This window comes from Mastigoproctus giganteus, chromosome 1, assembly GCF_048544385.1.
Source record: "Mastigoproctus giganteus isolate SK-2022 chromosome 1, ASM4854438v1, whole genome shotgun sequence".
Lineage (NCBI taxonomy): Eukaryota > Metazoa > Arthropoda > Arachnida > Uropygi > Thelyphonidae > Mastigoproctus > Mastigoproctus giganteus.
Window position 1 is genome coordinate 51099662 of NC_143575.1, and position 15352 is coordinate 51115013.

General features: G+C 34.8%; 1 protein-coding gene across 1 annotated transcript; it reads left to right on the forward strand.

Annotated features, from left to right (window-relative positions):
* Nucleotides 1-334: 334 nt before the first annotated feature.
* LOC150090791 (uncharacterized) lies at nt 335-13539 on the forward strand. Its single transcript, XM_090372754.1, has 4 exons — nt 335-500; nt 1863-2051; nt 6954-7667; nt 11591-13539. Exons 1-4 carry the CDS (start codon nt 452-454, stop codon nt 11863-11865), a joined length of 1227 nt encoding a protein of 408 aa, XP_090228880.1. The 5' UTR covers nt 335-451; the 3' UTR covers nt 11866-13539.
* Nucleotides 13540-15352: the final 1813 nt, after the last annotated feature.

The window sequence follows — 15352 nt, forward strand, 5'->3', positions numbered from 1 at the left end:
ATGGACGCATAAATCACTGCTCACTTAATTCACGGTGCGCTAGTGAGATGGACACCGACTTCTAACTCAGCCTTAAACGTTTAAAATTGTAACGGACAAAGAGTGAGTGGGGTGGTCAATCTGTCATATTCTAACAGTGATGAGAGATGTATCTTACAGATTAGAAGGAAGCGGAAAGGATGGCGGTTGTTGTGGTTCACTACCGCTGACCCGCAACGCACCGACCAATGTCTGTGGGGTCGTAGGGTCAAGGAGAGCGATTACGCCAATAAGACACCGAGTAAAGCAATAAGACTCAGTTTTCAGCCCACACTCGCTGTAGCGCTTTATTTAATCAGGACGCCGCAACGTTTGCCAACAGAAAACAGAGCACCTGAATATCGTCCAGTTGGAGAAAGTAAACCTCACAGAAGGTTGTCAACTCTTGCAGTACGTGTGTTGTGATAAAAGAATGAAGACGACAGCATTCCTGGTCCTATGGCTACTAAGCCTTGCCTCTGGTAAGTGTGCATTACATTTCTTACTTTGGCGTGACGTATTATCTACAGTTCCCTCTGTTTGAAATTGTCTAATACATATTAAAAAACAAAGAATTTAGTATTTATAAGCATACGACCATTCGAATATAAATAAATTTATTTGAGGGAAATGGCATGAGCGAAATACATAACATGATGAATGTCGATAAATTTTAAAACATTTAGGTTAAACTGAAACAACGCGTAAGTTTAAAACAGATTTCTGAAACTTGAGTTCCGTTGTTCCGGTAGCAATAGCATATTTTGCCATTGAGTAAATGCGAGATTCCACTGGACTTATTCCAAATGGAGATCTGTTAATATTAAGTTGTATAAGAGGGGTTATACAAGTTTAGGCGGTTTCGGCTCAAATGTGCAATTTTTAAAAATATATTAGCAAGTTAACAAAAAATCTTTAATAAAATATTCCTATATATTTTAATGGCTTTGTAATTGATTTTTTTCTGATATAAATTGGAACAAACTGGCCAGAAACTATACCTTTCTACTCTTCTACTGATTACATGGATTTTAACATCCTTCCTTCTTTCCCCGATATACTACACATAGTTATTATGAAACCACTGCAAGAGCTATGAATGGCAACGGCGTAGTGACAATTGTGTCCAACCATGATCCCATAGCTATGACACTGAAATTCTCGTCGAAATGGCTTTCAGGATAATGGCAATGCATTACAAAGAGCATCAGTACCTACTACTATTTACTGAAAATAGTCAAAATCAAATAAAAAAAATGGAGCATTCGAACGTCGCAGTCAATGCTTAGGCTTCAATTTGTTGAACAGGACTGAAGCCCATGATGGTATATATAGTTTCAGTTTAATCATAACTTTTTATAATGTACTTTTATATAAATAACGTTTTGTACAATAATTAAATAATAATTATTATAAAATCTACTAGTAGCATTTTATGTGGATCTTTGAAGAAATTTTAAGGGATACAAAGGACTTCGAAATGTTTTAAGGGATATGAGGGTCTTTGAAAGAGTGAGGAAACCATATCTCTCTTTGTAGGCAATGGGTCAGTAAATTATATAAAGGGATAAGAGGATCTTTGAAAATTTATTAAGGTGTATGTGTGTGAACAAGAAAATTTGGTTACCAAAATTCTATACAGATCTGGAGAATTCGTTTGGTCGTTTGAACGTTAAGAAATTACATTAGTAAGTAGCTTGCTTATAGAAATGGGTTTATCTCCTAGAATATGTAATTTTAGATAACCTTTAATTCAAATGAAGATGAGTCGTTTCTTAAGCAGAAAAAAAGAAAACATTGATAGAAACACAACGAACAAGAACATTTTTGTTTTTATCTTACAGTATCTGTAATGGGGACCGTTGACTGTCCTGCCCCTAGGTCTCCTGAAAATGGGCAAGGCTTTCTGTATCACGCTGGAGAAATGATCAAGTACAAATGTAACCCAGGATTCACCCTGAAAGGAGATGTCATTGCAGTCTGTAGGGACAAGGAATGGAGTAACCCGCCTCCTCAATGTGTTAGTGCTGAAGGTAAGTGCAAGGCACCTTTTAAAATTTATTGATAACAGGAAAGCTAGGTTTTAAGTTTATTTAAGAAACCCAATGATTTCCCAATTTACAGTGCAACCGTCAGTTAACAATTCAACTACAATGGAATATGCAGTGATATATGACTCTACTCACAACGACACTACTCACACGTACAAGTGCGCAATGAGACAGAACAAATATCCCGTAATCTACTGTCTCTGGAACAGTAATCTAAAACATTAAAATCAGAAGTAAACTGAATATAATATTAAATCAAATCATTATTTAATTACAGTACTAAATCTCTGCTAATCTGCCTATTTAAAAACATTCATTAAGTGAATATCCTATTTACTATAAAAATAATTAAACCATAAAAAATGAAATGCAAATAATTCCCTTCTAAATGTTTTATGTGTAAACTCGCAGGACACTATTAGTTACAGCCTCAGAACATAACGCTCATTATTTTAATAATCAATATTAAATCAAATATATAAAATAATCATATATATAAAACCTAATTTTACATTATATAATTTTTAGCGTAATTATGGTGAAGTTTTCAAGTTGGGTAAAAAAATAATTTTTCTTTAATGGAAATGGCTCCGCGAACAAATTTAGATATCCATAGAATCTAACAAGATAAATTATATATGCTTTCTGGAATTATATACTCTAATAAGACTGCTTTCTTATGAAAGCCTAGTGAAAGTGATTAACCTTTAATTAATATATAATATATTGTTTGTTTTCGTTTCCAATGCATTTGTCCAAATATGCTGATCAAGTTCATGAAATTTCTCTTTTAAAAGAAAGAATAATAAAAACGTAGTGTAAAAATACAACAGAGTATATTAAAAAAACTCATTATTTTTTAAAGTAGGGTTTAAGACTTAAATATAAGCTAATCAATTATATTTATTAATTTAATAAGCTAACATTTTACAAACCTTTCGTATTTCAAGTTATTTAAAAATAATAATAAATTTCGCTGTAAAGCAGAACTTAAATCAGTTAAACTTTTCTAATCTAATCAATCACTTAAAATTCTCTTACTAAATATGATATTTAAAATGCTCTTACTAAATATGATATTTAACCTGTTCATTAATAAATTAGGTTGCTGAATATAAAAACTAAGCATTTTCTAAGAAGCCTTTTGTAAGACTTTTTTTTTTTTTTTCATAAAAGCAAGTACCACGATGAAGCAGGAAGGTATACAGTTTTAATTTAAAAGAAACTATGCATGGAGTCAAGATTAAATAATGACACTGAGCAATAAGTTTTCTCGCTGTGAACAGAACAAGGTATGCTAACCAAAAAACATGGGGAAAGAGAATGTGCAGGTTTCAAAGTTGTACTACCCTACACTACGCTACACTGCAAATGTATTAGAACATTTTTCTGTTCCGAAAACACAAGTACGTTGGACTAAGTTGGGGAAGGGGGATGAAAGGGGGAGGATTTTATGGAAGCCAAAATCTCAGAAGCCTTCTTTAATACTTTTTTAATTGCATACTCTGCCATTTTTTCAAGGAGGGTTATCTAAATTTAGCTAATCCTCCATAAGGAATGACAGAATATTCAGAGTGAGTGTTTCACGAAGTGGTGAAAAATATGTCATATTGTGCTAACGCTGTAATTAATGCAGACAGTGAGCCTATACCATATTAAGTGTCCGCGCTGGTTGCACAGTTGTTATAATCACCGTCCTCCGTACACCGGGTGGAAAAAGCACCGCGTTCGAACTCAATCAATGACGCTGAGCTGTTACAGACTATTTTCGCTCTTGGATGAGTTAGTCGGTCTCTGGCGTCGATAGCAAAGTCCCCCCCCCCACCGGAACTAAGGTTTTTCGTCCAGCAAAACAGGCAAATCGACCACAGAACGCACATAATTCATGAACATATTACACGTGGGTAGATGAGTTGGTTCTTGGGTGGCCCTAATATGGCACTTTATACCACATTATTTGATGTGTATGTGCTGGTATACTGTTCTGTTAATACTCCGGTACGACCGCATAAGGCCAAATGAGTTCGCATGATAGAGAGAATACAAGAGCATCACTGTATTTAGTAGTCACGTGAGCGTGAACTACGGTTATTCAAATGCCGTACTTCTATACCCTCTCTTTGCTTTGCCCAAGCACTTTTTCTCTAACAGTGTGCATATTTTTAATTCTATTTATGTATCGTGAAATGTGAAAAAAGGAAAAACATGTTCAAGAAAGTAAATGATAACCAGAACGAACAGCTCTCCGATTGTTATTACAATTTTTTAAGTAAAAGATTGATAAACATTTACAAGAACTATGGCAAACTTTTCTCTATAAACCGAAATCAAAAAGATATTTTTATTCACTAACGTCGTAAAATATTTTTTCCGGTTCTCAATTATCTGAAGTAACCGGAAGGGAAATAGCTATCTCAAAAATCATGGATAATAACACGAAAAAATTTACATATAAATTGCAATAACTATATTGCAATATTTAAACACAATATTTCAGCATAATGCATTACAATATAATATTTTAGCACAATACATTACAATAAATTGTAAATTGACAGTAGATGTTAGGAAGAAACACTCGGGAAACGTAATTTTTACGAAACATATGTTAAAAAAGTAATATATACAAAGGGTACTAGAAAAGTTTTGCAATACAGCTTTGTTTATTTAATTTTTTCAAAGTAATTTCCTCTACATTCAATACACCTCTCCATCCTCCGAAACCAGTCTTTAAAATAGTTCTGCCAAGTTTCACTAGGGAGTAAAGCACACTCGTTGTCCCAAGCCCGTAGAAGGTCCTCATCACTGGAAAACCGCCTCCCTTTTAGCTTCATTTTCACATGCGGGAACAGTGCAAAGTCGCAGGGAGCAAGGTCTGGGCTGTAGGGAGGGTGCTCGAGAAGTTTCAGTCCTGTCGTGGTCAAATATTCGGTGCAGGCTTTGGCGCGGTGAGCTGGAGTATTTTCGTGATGGAGGTACCAGGTGTCCATTCTTGACTTTGGCCGCAGGTTCGTCATAGATCCAATGACTTTAGGCAGGCATTGTTCAGTATACCACTTAGCTGTGACTGTCTTCTGCGTGTCCAAAACGACACGTTCCACAATTCCACTCGATTTGAAAAATACAGCTATCATTTTCTTCTTTACAGATCGGGATTTTCTGACAATTACGGGTGTGTCGTCATCATCAAAGACCCAAACTTTGTTTTGAGCCTTGGTCGGCAGATCATAATAGTACAGCCAAGTCTCGTCACCTGTCACGATGTTGTTCACATACCGAGATTGTCCCTTATCAAACTTTTTTAACATCTCCCGGCATCAAGTCACACGTCGTGTCATCTGCTCTTCAGTCAGTTGATGCGGCACCCAGAGAGAACAAAGTTTCTTCACGTGAAAATGATCTTGCAGAATCGAACGAATTGCTGGTGCATTTAGGCCCAAAGTATCCTCTATCTGTTGGTAGGTCACTCGCCTGTTTTCGTCAAGCATTTTCCTCACAGCAGTAACGTTTTCCTCCGTAACTGACGTTCGTGGCCTTCCCGGCCTCTCAAAATCCTCCAGAGTGAAATTTCCCCTTTGGAATTCTCTATACCACCTGAATATCGTTGTACGATGTGGACAATCATCATCTAGTGCAAGAGTCATTTCTTCTAAGCACTGGTCTATGGTTAAACCACGCACGAAATTATACCGCAAAACTGTCCTTATCTCATTTCGTGATCACGATGCCATCGCAAGCACTTTACACTCTCACTACTAATGAATAACTGAGCCCATCGACTTGGCGCGGCGGATACTATGCACGTATGAACATGTCTCAACATGCAGCAACAAGCAGCTTCCTGTGATTCATTGTTGCGTCATATTGCAAAACTTTCCTAGTACCCTTTGTATATATATAATGCAAAGGTTTTACTAAAATCTTTCGAAATAAACAAAAACCCTACGGGTTTTTTTTTTTTTTTTTTTTGTTTGATACGTTGTATCATTTTATAACACAGGTCTGCTGGTGAATAATAAATTTAAGCGAAATACATTTCATTGACTAGGCGTTTCGTTTTTTTTTTTTTAAATTAATAACCGCATATTTTTGCTGTGTTGTCGATTTGTTTACACTGTGATATTATGTTCTCAACTAACGCTGGAAGTAATACTGAAAACGAAAACGCAATACAACTAACAATAAATACAAAAATAACTTAATAATAATAATAATAATAATAGCAATAAGAGCTTAATTTACGGTACTTACCTCAATTGATCTGTTTAGTTACATGATATTGAGGTGGAAATGAGTTAAATGAAGTTTAAAATAAGTTAGAATAAATAGACGGAATTGTTATTAAAATTGTAATTAAAAAAAAAAACTGTAATTAAAATTTGCTCAAGGAAGAAGAAATGCACTACCTCGTCCCTGGTTATCATTTATAAAATATTAATATGAGAACTAGATGAAGCAAATAGTCATAACAAGCGATTTTCGTGAAAAACGTCTTCGGTTGGCAATGATTGGAGAAAATAAATTATGTATTTAAAGAATTCCTCTGTTCCCATAATGCATTTTGAGACATGTGGGAACTTTATTTGCGTAAGGTTCCAGACCAGTGAAAGGTTGGTTGGAAGTTTCGTGTTTAGAATGTTAAATTTAGTGTTTAAAGTACTCATTTCCTAAAGTATAGCAAATGAGCATGTTTTTTTACCAAAAATTTTCTTCATAACTTTCAGCGATCTATTTAACTTGTCAAATGAAGTTCACAGCACTGGGGGGGCGGGGGTTAATTAAAAGCATATTCAGCAACCTAAGATCAATTTCCGTAACTCGTAAATTGAGTTTCAATCCGTCATTGTGATCTTTATTTCTAATAACCAACTTCTTCTCTATCAGACTCCGAAAAGTCTGAGGATACAGAAGAGGAGCAGGAAGCCCGCAGCGAAAACATTAGCGGTACCGACAGACCACTTTTTAGCTGGGATAAAGAAAATGATACGATGCAGCAAGATCGTCCTATGAGGGTTGTTTTATACCCAAGTCACAGACAGAGCAGAGTGTCTACGAGTAAATCTAGAGCACGTGGAACGGAAGTTGAGAAGAAAAAAGAGAACATCGAAACAGCCGTACTCCCTCCTTCCACCTATTTGCCACATGCATATTATTACACCCCTTCAGGAAACAAAGTAGTTTTGACGGATGAAGCACTCGTGAATCGCTACAGGATTGCTCATGGTCTCGATGGTCAAAATGTTGTCGTCGTCAGATCACCAGTAGACGAAGACGACAAAAGAGCTCAAACTGAAGAATCACTGAGACAAAGGTATACCTTGGCAACGAAGACACGACAAGAACTTCGAAAGGCAACATCAACTGAAAATCAACCGACCGAATATCGCCGAGCAGCAGATCCAGTTGTTTTGAACCTCTCTGAATCCCAACTAGCATGGATCAACAGCCTGTACCCCGAGCTCAGAGACAGATACTTGCGTGATCTTTACAGTGCTAGAGCTAAGGAGATTGAAGATGCTGTTCGAGCTCGTCAATTCTTAGAACGGTATGAGGACTACCGTTACGTGTACGAACCAGTACTAGGAAGGCCCCTTAGACGTAAGTATGATACATAACATTGGTAAAATAAAAAGTTTAAATTAAAAAAATATTATATTGTGTAAGGCAGACCTATATATAATTATTACGAGTAATATATACAGTATCAAGGATTACACGAATATCTGTATATTCGTACTGTTCTTAATACGATTAACTTGTTCTAGAATGGCAATTATCAACCTGGAAAGCAAAGTGCTTTACGAGTATTTAAAAGAGTCGTAGAAAATTAATGATAAAAAATTAGTTTTAAAATTAACTTTCTTGTATTTAATTTTATGAAGTATACATGATTGATTATTTTTGTCACAATTTTATTGCATATCACATAACTGATAAAACTGCTCAGATATACAATATCCTACCAAAACTTACAGGACGCTTGAGACAAGTGTCCCATGACTACCCTCCCAAAGTAATTTATCCTACTAAAAGTGTTCTATAACTTTTGGTAGGTAAGTATCCGTACTAGCCTACTAAATGGATAGTAGGATAGTATGTGTCCATACGTAGTATGTCAGTTTGGATTTTTTTCGGTACCCGCAATGAAATTTTTTCGGTACCCGCAATGATATAACGAGTTAGTGTGCTGGATGTACATGCGTCTTCGGAAAGTATTTGCATGGAATAATTTTATAATACTTACTAACTACAGTTTTTTGATAATGACTAACTCAGTGCACAACATCTATGGCTTTTACAGAAATTCTTTTTTTCTTTCTTTTTTTTTTATTTTTATTTTAAACTGTAAAGCTGAAAAATACAAGTAATTTATCACTTCATTCTAAACCAATAATATACAATGTCAAGGAAAATACCTAAAAGTGAGTCGAAAATGCTATATTAACATCATCTGTACTGGTGCATAGAAAGACAGGGTTAAGTGGCTAGTTGGCTTTCAATCTGTGGAATGGTGAGGCCAAATATACCAAAATGATGGTTGCTTCTTCTGTCATCTACCACCCAGTATTGCCTGGTAACGGAGAGAGGCGGAATTCCTCCGTGTGGATGTGGACGCTACACCTCGACTCCTGCTTACGTTGGTTCACACCTGGGTAGTCACCTCCATTATACTACGTTCGGTATTTCGGGATCTTCACACGGGGATGGGGGGGTTATAGCCAGGGTTACTAACAGCACTACTATCGTGAAGGTGCAAGCAGAGGATCTGGTTGTCACTGAACGAGACTTCTAAATTCGGTCCACTTCACTCAAGTAGCGCCTGAATATCATTCTATCAGCATTTTAGACTAGCTGGTAGAAAGCCATAGCTTGTCACACCCGAGAGAATGTCTGTGACAATCCTCAAGGACCTAAAATTGCCTCTCCACATTCATGAAGAGCGCTCGAAAGCAAATCATGAGTCTCTTTGTGGAGTTTCGGGCTAAGGAGGTGAATTGCCATATATTTTCTAATCATCACGAAATTTCTTAAAAATCGTTTTAAGAATTCTAAATAATGCGGCTTCCGTTTAGTTACTACCAGCTGAGACTCAGCCCTTAGATCATCATTATAGAAATTCATCGTCTGTACATGCAGCTATCCTTAAGGATAAAAAATTTTAAACTACCGAAACATCACGGAAGTTATAATGGAATAATATTTAGGATGTTCAGCGAAATGATATCCAAACTTTAGGGATATTGTTAATGGGTGATTTTACAAAAATGCTATATAAACATGTATTCCATTCTGAAGTGTTACAGACATAAGAGTATTTAAAAGAGTAAGAGATTACCTCAATCTTTTGCGTAGAATGCTTCCAGCCAATGCTCTCCAAATGTAAACGAATAAAGTCAACGGATAAAATGATTTAATGAATTCTTTCACTCATAGAGATATGAACGATCCGACGCAAAACGGAATCGAAAGCCGACAGCCCCAACCAGACAACACATCAAACTAACTCAGGAAAACCATGAATGCGAGAAGACATTGTGTCAGAATAATTAAAATAATTAAAGACGGAAAACCGTTTACGAGATGAATAATTAAAATCACAATTATAAAATTTGGACATACAAATGTTTTTACTAATCTTAAAGTAAGTAAATGAAATCTCAGAAATTCAACAAAAATCGTGGACAAAGAAGTAACTTTTGAGTCGAATCATGGACGTCGTTACATATGGAAAGTGATGAAAGTAACCGAAAGGCAACAAAAGGGTGGAAATTCGAGGCTTACACAGGGACGATCATTTCGAATAATATAACTAAAATACAATGTCTTAGTGATATTTATCTAAAAATTGCTGATTATAGTATAACAAAAAATTACTATTTCCTACTCTAAACTATAGAATTATAAAAACTATAAATATAAATCATGAAATTATGAATTGCTGTGATTTTTTATGAGTTTTCAGCAATAACCATGAGCCTAACTTTAAATGTTCATGCCTCTGTAAAGCTTGAAAATGGAGTATATGTCGATTTTTGATTCAAAATCACCTAAAAGCTTCTGAAGTTTGGTAACTGTTTCGTAGAACTCCCCCTCCTGTATACGCAATACAGAAGTTAAAAAAAAAAAAAAAAACACGGAAAACACACACACACACTCTCTCTCTCTCTTAAATCGCAATCGCCCATAACTGACACTGTAACCACAAAGTAGTCAGAAAGGTAATATATTAATGAGTTATTATACTTTCTTTCTAAGAATAGTGAGCAGATGACAAACTGGAATAAATTCATCACTGGAAAAACGTTAATTAAAAGGCTTCACGGTGAACTTCATATCATAGCCGGGTACTGTTTGGCTGAATGAACATGATTAAGAATTTACCTATTACTCTGGATACTCAGTCATTCTATATGCATCCGGTGGAAGAGAAGCTGCTGAAGTTGCAAAACATTGTTGATGGTGTGAAACACTCGTGCGATTGAAGGTGCTTTATTTATTGTAACACACACACACACACACACACACACACACACACACACACACACACACACACACACACACACACACACACACACACACACACACAACGTGGTTAATATACGTTAATGTACGAGTATATTAAAAATTGTTTTTTTTGTTTACAGTTTTTGTACTACGTATTCCTGTTCATTGTATTGTTTTAAATTTATAGTCACTTCTAAATCGCGTTGGTTTATACCTTTCTCAGCATTAAAATATAGTGAATTAAATATTTATCTTCAAACTAAATTTAATTATCAGAGTTTTTTCCTTTATAAACCTTAAAAGTCCCCAATAAAAATTCTTTTTGGTACTGTGCTTCTTCGCGAATTGGTCGTAAAGTACAACTGGTCCAATCCTAATCATTGTTGTATCATCACAAACGTTTCTCATGGGTTGCTTCTTCTTCATCTGTATTCTGGATATCTGGAGTCGCTCATCATCTTTATTTACAAGGCTTTGTATGTTTCTCTAAGTATATACATTATATACTCTTTTGTTCTATTTAAAATATTTAACTTGTTAACTTAGTCGACTGTGTTTATAGAAAACAGTGCTCCAGGGCGCTCATGCGGTTTGTACGTCACTTATTAAGCCTCCCATTAGCTTATTCTCCCGCTGCCATGAAATTTTGTTGTATGTCTTATATTTATTGCCTATAAAGGATAACTGTATTCAGTATTTTTTTTTTTTTTTTTGTTATGCATCTTATGGTTATCAGAATTTATTCACATTTAAATTTTTGCAACTAGCTTAAATATGTACCAAATCTTAAGTTTATATCTATTCAACTGTCAAACACCCAAGATGAGGATGAATTCAAAAGAATATTAAAGTGCTTCTTTACTTAGATGAAGAGATACTTTACTGCTGGGTAATCTTAAAAAAGCCCTCTACTTAAAATGAAGCACGGTATCAAATATCTTTAGAAATTACGAAAGCAGTAGACTAAATGCCAGCTGTAAATGAGTTCTGATGTTATTGTTTTCTTTTTTGTGTAGTGGTGGAAAGTCCAGCTGCCTCTTATGATTACTCCTGTCATTACACGGATAGTGCAAATCAGGTGCATTTCATCAGGGCCCCCAGAATCCACAATGGAAGAGTTAAAATGTACAGTCGACGTCGCAATCCTAACTACCCACGAAATGACTACCTTGCTGCTGTCTACGAGTGCAACCCAGGATTCCGACTGGACAACTTGCGGATCAGGGAACTCTACTGTCAAAGCGGCCGCTGGGTAGGCGATATGCCATACTGTGTCCGTGTAGGTGGGTAAAGTAAGTGAATAATATGTACAACGGACCAAAGTATACTGGAAATGGCCACAACTAGAATATTTAACGCACAATTAATTATAAAAGATAAAACCACTTAATTTTTTAAGGCTCTTAAAAGATGTTCCAGATGTCTTCTTCAAACCGTTGTCCAAAGGACTAGATCTCAATGTGAAATCTAGCCCTCTAAAAGAAATAAGGCAACAACGAAGAAAGATCTCTTGAACAAGCTAAGAGCATTTTTGTTTATCATTTGTTTCTATTTCGCTAATAATTTCCTCTGCACAACTATAAGAGAGTCATTCAAAAAATTTTGCCCCACAATTTTTTTTTTCTCACAAAGCTGCAAACCAGTTTTTTTTTAACCTATCTTCTTTAAACACTATTTTTTTTACTTAAATCCCATCCTTTCCTGTAGCTTTACGTCAAGTGGACACAAGGACTAGTATTTCTCTTCAGTCTCTCGGAACCACTCTTTCAGCTTTCCCATGTTCTGATGCTTGCATTTGACCCAACACCCAACTGTGCTTATATCAACGGTGTCACACCAACAGATGTTTATCGGATATTTGCATATAAATCTTCTATTGTCTCCTTCTCTACTGTTACAAAATCTATTACAAATTTATTTGTACCTATCTCGCTATTTAATTCCATTTTGGAAACAGACTACTGTAGAGCTAGAATGCTTGGAAATTCTGCAGTCTGAAGGGAAGAAAGTTGAACTATTACAAAAAAGTATCGTTTTTTTTTTTTAAATAGACGTTTACAGAGAAAAAAAAATAAATGTGGGGAATTACTTTTTTGCATGACTTTTGTACTTCTAACACGTTTTTGACAAACGTAAATATCAACGCACAGATCAAAAAAATACGGGTCACAGAGTTCACATAGTCTGCTAATTAATTGCTATTGTTAATTATTTTTACAATTGTTCAAATTATTTGTTTTGTTGATGTTCATTTAATATTTTATCGTGCTTGTTAATATTAAACTACCAATATAATTATATTTTTCCCATATCTGCAAAGAAATAAGTCCTCCAAAATCAAAGATACTGTTAAAATTATCATTTTCAGCATAATCTCAAAATTATTCCATCTAATGAAGTTCCCATAAGTTTAGAGGCTAGTAGGTTGCAGAGGTAGGGTCAACTATTGATAATCCTCTTCTCCAGAGATCAGAGATATGGTGTAAAAATCCTAAATATTACAGATATCAAACGTATCTAATGTAGTTATGATAAATATATAACTACATCACATAACCGAGGTATTTTAATGAGTGGCGAGTTATAAGTGAACAGTATATCTGATTTTGGAGACCTTTATTTTGATACTGGAAACCAAAAGCGTAAGTACCATCATTTTACCAATAAGTGAGGTTAAACTGTTTTAAAATATTATAACTGACATAAAATGTTACAACTTAGCATCTGTACTACACATGGTCTGTTTCATTTTATTTTAGAATTTAAGATAACCAACTAGAAGAATAGTATAATGAAAGCTGAAAAAAGATAAAGGAATTCATTTCCTTAATACTGTATGTAAGAACAGTGGAATAGGGTGTATCAATACCAGTCAAATCCTACTATTCTTTGTGTGCTATTTACGAAAGCACTACGCTTGTAAATCTGTACTTAACTGAATTAAAGCATATAAAAATGAACTAAATGTCTCCTTGTGATTAATCTTTAAATATATATATATAAAAAGACTGACATCGAAGTAACAATAAATACATTACTTAACCAAACTCTAAACTATACTAAAATATGCTAAATGCACATAAAACGATGCAACACGGAAAATTCGGAATTACCATTTCAAAATCATTTAAACTAACACAGAAAAATCGTACAAATTCTATAATATTGGAACTAAAAATAAAAAAGATACTTATTCAAATATATGTAAAAGCTTTACGTATATTGTGCTGTGGTACTTCCGAATTGAATGCGTGTTGTTATTTCTAAACTGAGTTTTGTCTAAATAGTTATAAAATAAACTTCCTATAAATCGGATCAATTCTATGTTGACGCTTTGAATGAGCGAATGCCCATTAGCTTCATAATGGGTAATTATAATCTTACAATATCAACTCTTGGCCTTTCCGTTTTAGTTGAGACTATATGGTTATGAATATTAAAATAAAACGCTGAAGAGATCAAATAATGCAGTTTCAAGAAGAAGATGGGTTTCGGTAAATGCCAAAAATTGAATAGCCTAGTACAAAAGAAGTTGGCTAGCATTCTTCTGTTTTACATCTGCTCAGGCGCCTCCGTAGCCAGGTGGGAAGTAGCAGCAGTGCGTAACACACGCTTCTTGATTAGACCGGGGTTCAATCCCGTCACCACCAAATACGGAGGCTGCGCTGCCGAAAGGTCAGGGAATGACCACCGCATATTCCCGGAGCAATATGGCCTTAGTTGCTAATGCTCCTAAATTCCAAATAACAAACATCTGCTCAAAACAGCAGCTATTTAATTCCTTTTCAGGGTTACCATTCGAACTCTCTAGTCAAATGGTTGCCGTTTGAATGTAGAATCCGAGAAATATTACAATTTTTTCGATTAATTTTAACATTGAAGCATAAAGTCTCAGTATTAAAATTACAAAACCGAAATAATTTCAACCACAATAAGCTACAAAAACTAGTTACTGTACATAAAATATGACTTTAAAATAACAAGAAAGAATCTTTATGTGATAATGTTTATCCTAACGTTATCAAAAGCATACCAGTTTACATCGCTGTAAATAATTTCTAATTTAATAAATAATAAAATTTAATAAATAATAACAAAAATATAAAACGTGCATTAATTTTACGTTACTGAGGAGAGATTGTGTTTAAAAGGTGAGAAGAGTAGAACTTTTCTAAAAATGTCTCGTGTGTCCATCAGTGTCAGGTTTAGATTATAGCAAGATTTGTTTGTTTAAAGGTTTTATGGCGCATCAGCATCTATGGCTATAATGCGCATTATAGCAAGAAACGCTAATAACACTAACCAACAAAAAATGTTTTTTTTGTCATACCTCCGCAATGAAAATATGTGATTCTGAAGGAAATAAACGCGTTGATTCCGAAAATCACCATAAAAAGTCTCTATCACGTCTACATCAAAAGATGTACCATCGTTTAAAGGGATACAAAGGGATATACTGTACTGTATATGTATAATTCAAGTTTGTAATACAAGTATAAAAAATATTATATGTTCTCTATAACTCATTTAATTTCCAAAAAAATATCACAAATCGTTGCGAAATAGTTATATTTCAATAATATAAAATCAGCATACCTGTAATTGTTCTTAAAAATGTTTGCTACTAAGGGATTCTTGTATACTCTTGTATTCCTGCTTTCTCAGGCGTAGATAGCAAGGTTTTTTTTTTTGCAGAAACTGGGGTTTTTCGTCCAGAAAAACAGACAAACCGCCCACAGAACACACGCAATTAACACACACACACACACACACACACA

Excerpts from the sequence above, each read along its gene's own strand:
- LOC150090791 (XM_090372754.1), top strand. The coding sequence starts at position 452 with ATGAAGACGACAGCATTCCTGGTCCTATGGCTACTAAGCCTTGCCTCT. Across the intron at positions 501-1,862 it reads GCTACTAAGCCTTGCCTCTG|TATCTGTAATGGGGACCGTT; the intron begins GTAAGTGTGCAT and ends TTTATCTTACAG. Across the intron at positions 7,668-11,590 it reads ACTAGGAAGGCCCCTTAGAC|TGGTGGAAAGTCCAGCTGCC; the intron begins GTAAGTATGATA and ends TTTTTTGTGTAG.